This window comes from Neospora caninum, chromosome IV (genome assembly GCF_000208865.1).
Source record: "Neospora caninum Liverpool complete genome, chromosome IV".
Taxonomy (NCBI): domain Eukaryota; phylum Apicomplexa; class Conoidasida; order Eucoccidiorida; family Sarcocystidae; genus Neospora; species Neospora caninum.
Window position 1 is genome coordinate 1,656,076 of NC_018389.1, and position 5,560 is coordinate 1,661,635.

Here is a 5,560-nt window from a genome sequence, read left to right on the forward strand (position 1 = left end):
CTTTGAGAGATGAAGTCGGGTGGGGGCCGAGGATGCGGAAGGAAATGGGGCGCAGAAACGAAGGCAGAAATCCAGAAGAACACGAGATGAGAAAACGGGGCAGACGGCAAACCGAGAGTGGAGCGTGGCTGCGAGGCACAAGAAGGCTTGGTAAAAATTCGAGAGATTGAGTCCGTACTTCAAGGACAGAAGACAGAATCCCGACAACCTGGCGATTGACGGAAACCCGATTTTTGCTCGCAAAGGAGACACCTGGGGCCGGGAACACGATTGGCGACGACGGGCAATACCGAAACGCGTGAGTCGAAGCTCCGTTTGAAAAGAGACTGAAGCCGCGAAGGTGAGTGGGATGCCAAAGAAGACACGGAAACGGACAGAAAGGGAGAGAAAGAAAGGATAATGAGAACCGGCTGAGATTGGGGAGGCGGCCTGCCTTCGATAGCGAGAAAATCCAAGCGGAGAAAGGGCCTTTTAGATGGAGAAACCTGAAGTAAGAAGGCGAGCAGCGGAAAGCCTTTGCGGTAAAAGAGAAGCGCAGGCTCGCAGGCGACAAACAGCGACTGTACACAGTGGCAGTCCGAACAAGGAGAACGAGAGAGACAGAGAGGCGACGCTTTCCGAGGCTGTGTCTGGACTTCGCGCCGCGCCCGTGTTTCCGCGGGAACACCTCTTCGAGTCTTGCGTTGTCGAAAACGTTTCGCTCTCGCGTTCCACGCACCGATTCCGGACAGAGACACGCAAGCACTTGCCGGTGTTCAAGGCTCGGATTCGCAAAATAGAGAATTCACAGAGACGCGAGTCCAGTCTGGTCCACTTCACTGTCGGCGATCTGCCGACGCGTGTGGGAAGGAAAGAGAGGCGGCTCGGCAGCTAGAGAGAACACGTGGAGGAAAACCCGAAAACGCGAGAGAAAAATGAGATGCACGAGAGACAGCTGGTGCTTCGACGTGGCGTTTCTCTCGTCGCTGGAAATCGTATGCCCCACCTGTTTTTCGGCTTTCGCCTTGACACCGGCGCCCGGTTTCCGGATTTTCTACGGCGCATGCAGAGGCTCCACACCCGCGCGCCCAGCAGTGCAGCGTCCATCTACTTTTCTCGTGCAGAAGGGAGCTGTCTCCGGAGTAGCTGTGACTGTGCGCAACTTTCCGGAAACCGCAAGAAGTGGGGCCCAGAGGCGTCCAGAGGTTCGAGATGAGAAACTCGCCGCTTCGCCGGGAAGAGCGGACTCCCTTTGAGCTGTACAGATACCCGACTTAAGTTTTTTCGTCCTTTCGCCGCTTTTCAAGGCCTTGTTCAGGCTCGTGAGAGCGCGACTCACTCTCCTTTCCCGATTGAAAAGCGAAGACCTTCCGCGATTCCTTCGTACTTTCCCCTTGAATGCAAGCCGGCGCGTGACTCGCTGAGGTGTACATACACCGCCAACTTCAAGACGCGGCCTTTCTTCGGGTGTATGTACACCCGAGTTTGGCTGCGGAGCCACACACAGAGAAGACACATCGCGAGAGTAGGCGATTTGTCGCCTTGTCGGTTCCCGCCGCCGTGTTCACAAGACAAAACACCGAGAGAAGCCGGGAAGCACCCGAATACAGAGGAAACACGCCCGCAGAAGTGATGATATCTCGTCTGTTCGTTTTTTCCTCAAGCGAACATCGACGAAAACGATGAGTCGGTCCCCACAGAGGGGACATAGGCTATGCTTGTGTGATGGCCACAAACGGAAGAGTTGAGAGGAAGCAAAGACAGTATTCCCCCACATAACAGGAGGCACGGTTTGGACGTGAAACACCAGCATTGATTCACTCTCGGCTCTTACCGCAGTCTTCCTGTCTGGACAAGGACAACTGGAATCCAAGAACGTTGCTGCAACTTCAGATTGTTTCGCCGACCAGCTTCTCTAGCTCGTCCTCCGAGAGGTCACGTTCCGTCCTTTACAAGTTTCCCTCTTTCTCATCTTCCCTTCATACTCGTTGCATTGGAGTGTATCCTCTTCTTTTCCCATCTGCTTAAAGCCTTTCGTTCGTGTCTTCCTCCTGCAGCGACTTACATGACTTCCGTGGTCTCGCCTCTCTCAACAAACGTGCTTGTTCCTCGCCGCGCGTCCTACATTTTCTCGTTCTTCTTCCCTCTCTGATTGTCACTCTCGCTCGCCTCCGCGCGCGAAGGAGAGACTTGCACCTGGGCGTGGTCGCTGGTGGCTAGCTGCGCCCTCTGTGTTTCGCAAACGCCCTCGATTTCCAACATGTTCAGGAAGAAGGCTGGACTGGGAACCCTCAGTCTCCTAGGGAACAAGGAGCGAAAGAAGTAAGTTTTTTCTGTGTTTCGTCTCTCGTCTTTGGTGTAGAGGGACTGGCCCTCTCCCCTCTGCCTTTCATGTTCAGGAAAGAGGAAAAACCCTAATGCGGTACCTTTTTTCACGACAGCCTCTACTCTCCCATAAGAGGCCACCGCATGTAGAGATGCGTGCAGTTTAATGGGCGTATCGCCAGCCCAGGCGCCTCTCCAAGAGGCGCCAGCTTGAGGTGTATGTACACGCGTCTGGGGCAGGGAATGTGGGCATCTCGGCAATGCCGCTCGCCTGCATTCGTGTGTGCGTGTGTGTGTGGGGGGGGGATTTGGGTCTCGCTGGGTTTTTGCCCCGGACCAACGGCCCTCATGCGTCTTCCTTCCGGTTTACCTGATTTCTTCCCTCCCTCTTTTTTCTCCTCTGCCTCGCCCTCCTGTCGCGGGACGTGCCCCGTCCCTCTCCTGTTGTCCCCTACGCATTGATGCCTTTATGTATAACTATCTGTGCTTAAATACAGCCTTGCATCGCGTGAGAGACATATATATCTTTATAATTGAAATTTATATATATTTCCCACGTGGCAGGTGAGTACACGGTATCTCTCTGTACCTGAACATGTGAGCTTCCAGAGATCGGTAACGGATGTTTTTGCGGGAGAGGCTGCTCTGGTTCCCGGATTTTCTTCGCCAGAGTCTCGGTTTCTTTGCCGTGCGATGCAGGCTGCGCGAGCAGGCGCTGCGGGCTTTGCCGCTGCTTGTCGAGGCGGATTTTGATCTTCTGCTCCCCCCCAAAGACGAGATTTCTGTCGCAAAGCTCCAGTTTCCCCCCGCCTCTTCGGGACCTGCCTCGGGCGCAGCGACGGGGCCGTCCTTGACGAACTCGCGCGGCAGCAATCGAGGGACAGTCTACTTGTGTCGAGGGGAGCCCATTTTCTTCGAGGTCAATGGCGTCATCCTGCCTTCGGTGAGGCGAGAGATAGACGGCCGAAGCGGAAGCGAGAGATTGCTTATGACAGCTACGGGTGTTTTGCCGTTCAGTGGCAAAAAAGCAAGAAGCGAGTGTGGGTTTTGGAGACGTGAAGGTGGGGCCAGAGAGACAAGACAGAACGGCAAGGTCTCTGTGGTTAAGCTGAAAAGCGTCAGTTATTCGCACCACATGAGGAGCGAACTTTAAATCTCCTCGTGTCCTCTTTTTTCCGCGCTCTCCTTGCTCCCCTGTTGGACGCTCGTCGTTTCGCCTGCAGCTCGGTCCTTCCGTTCTTGCTCGCCTTTCCGTCCTTGCTGGCGTTTGCATTTCGTTTTGGGGTTCGTTCCTTCATCGTCCGCTTTATATCGCGGGACTCGGGTCGCTTCGAGGTTTCGCTTCATGCGCCGTGGCGGTGTGTTCGCGTGCGCGGTCCGGCTCAGGTGTATGCGCTGTGGCAATGTCCGGAAATGCTCCCGACGTTCGTCGTCCACGCACCGGTTTCCTCCTTCATCCTCAAGGGGGCTGACTTGATGCTTCCGGGGATTATCTGGACTCTCACGCTCCAGGGGCTGGAGACACAGAAGGCCGAAAAGGCAGAAAACCCCGACGGGCGATCCCTGCCTCCAGGCATCGAAGCCATGCAAGTCTGGAGTGTACGCGTCGCCGGCAATCCGTAAGCGCGGAAGGGAAAGAAGTAAGAAGGGAACGGGAAAGTGGAAGGGAAAATAAGAGGGGAGGGCGATAACGAGGCGGAGAGACGGGAGGCCGAGGAAGAAGGGGCATGCAGCAAGGACAGAGAGAAGAGAAAAAGGAGGACCATGGGAAAGGCGACCTCCCAGTGAGTCAGAGCGAGGTGGAGGCGAAGAAGGGAGTCGAAGACAGGGAGCACGATGAAGAGAGGAGACACAAAAAAACACGACGAGCGACAGACAGCAAGACAATGGGACCCTGCTTGGGTTAATCCCCTTGAGAGTCGAGGTCCCCGTTTCGTCTCCTCAGCCACCCTACCTGTCCCTCGTCGTTGGTCGTTTGCTGCCCGATGTATCGCTCGCGTTCCCTCGGTCTTCTCGCCGATTCACGCTCTCTTCCTCTCTTCCTCTTTTGCTCCTCGTTCTCGTGCCCCGGCGCCCTGCATTATGCGCCGACGCTTGCTGGTTTCGTTCTCCCATATTCTCCCAACCGTACGCTCTGAGTCCTGCGCCGGCCTTCATTACTTTCGCCTCTGGTCGGTTTCTTCATCTACTCTTTTTCTTCATCTGCTCTGCTTCTTCTTCTGCTCTGCTTCTTCTGCTCTGCTTCTTCTTCTGTGCTTTCTTCTCTCTACGGTCGTCGGCCCCTCCCAGGCTTCCCTTCGCTGTCGGCTGCAGCGCCGTTTCCGCCGCGTCGCTGCAACACCTCGCCGGCAAGGGAAAGGCCCTCGAAATGGTGCATGCCTACGGAGACGGACTGTGGTACGTCTCCCCGCTTTCTGCTCTCCCCAAACTCAATGTGCCGTCGCCACGCTTGCCGACGGTTTGGAGGCACACACACACACACACACACTATATATATATATATATATATGCGAAGGAAATATGTACCAATGTATATATATATATATATATTTCTATGTAATTTGAGGTGAGATGTTTCTCTGTGTATATATGGACATGTGGATAGAGATGGAGTTCAGTATAGATGGGGAAAGATACTCGGCCCACATTTCTGTGCGAGTATGTGTACATGGGTTCGTACAGAGGCATACCGTTCTAGCACGGTGTGTGCGCGAGGGGGGAAACCCGCGATCGGTCTTCATCTGTTGCTGCTGCAAAGACGTTTCTGCAGACGTAGAGATTTACGTTTTTTGCACTTTCTTTCTGGACTTTTCTTGTGCATGCACGAATATGTGAGGGTCCTAATAAGGCCCACGCCGTTTTGCGCTTTCGAGCAATCTTGCGTCGCCCGATTCCGACGGCTTCAATTTCTCCTTGCTCTCGCATGCAATCGCGCAGTCGTATCAACGTGTCTAGGCCTCGTGTGCTAGGCGCGGAGGACCAGCAGCCTTGCGCTATAGCTCTCCATCGGTGTTATTACGCCTACCTCTCTACTCATTCCTCTCTCTCTATCTGTCTGTGTGTCTCGCCATCTCTCTCGCTCGCCCGGTTTCTCTCCCTATCTTTCTCTCCATCGTACTCTTTATCGTGAAATTGACATGTGTGGAGGTTCTGTTCATTCGTCTCCCCCCTGATGACAGTGCGAATGCGATCCACATTCGTCGCGATCTCTCCCATCGTTCCCCTCGTCCCTCTCCCCCCCCCCCCCAAATAAATA

The 5,560-nt window shown here is 54.6% G+C and overlaps 1 protein-coding gene across 1 annotated transcript in view; it reads left to right on the top strand.

Annotated features, from left to right (window-relative positions):
* Positions 1-2,239: 2,239 nt before the first annotated feature.
* Positions 2,240-5,560, top strand: part of NCLIV_011560 (gm12258, related) — a gene marked incomplete at both ends in the record, with an annotated part of 10,047 nt that continues 6,726 nt past the window's right edge. The window contains 4 exons of the mRNA XM_003880674.1: positions 2,240-2,301; positions 3,004-3,247; positions 3,691-3,923; positions 4,618-4,701. Coding sequence (XP_003880723.1) covers positions 2,240-2,301; positions 3,004-3,247; positions 3,691-3,923; positions 4,618-4,701 — 623 coding nt within the window. The remainder of the gene's footprint in view (positions 2,302-3,003; positions 3,248-3,690; positions 3,924-4,617; positions 4,702-5,560) is intronic.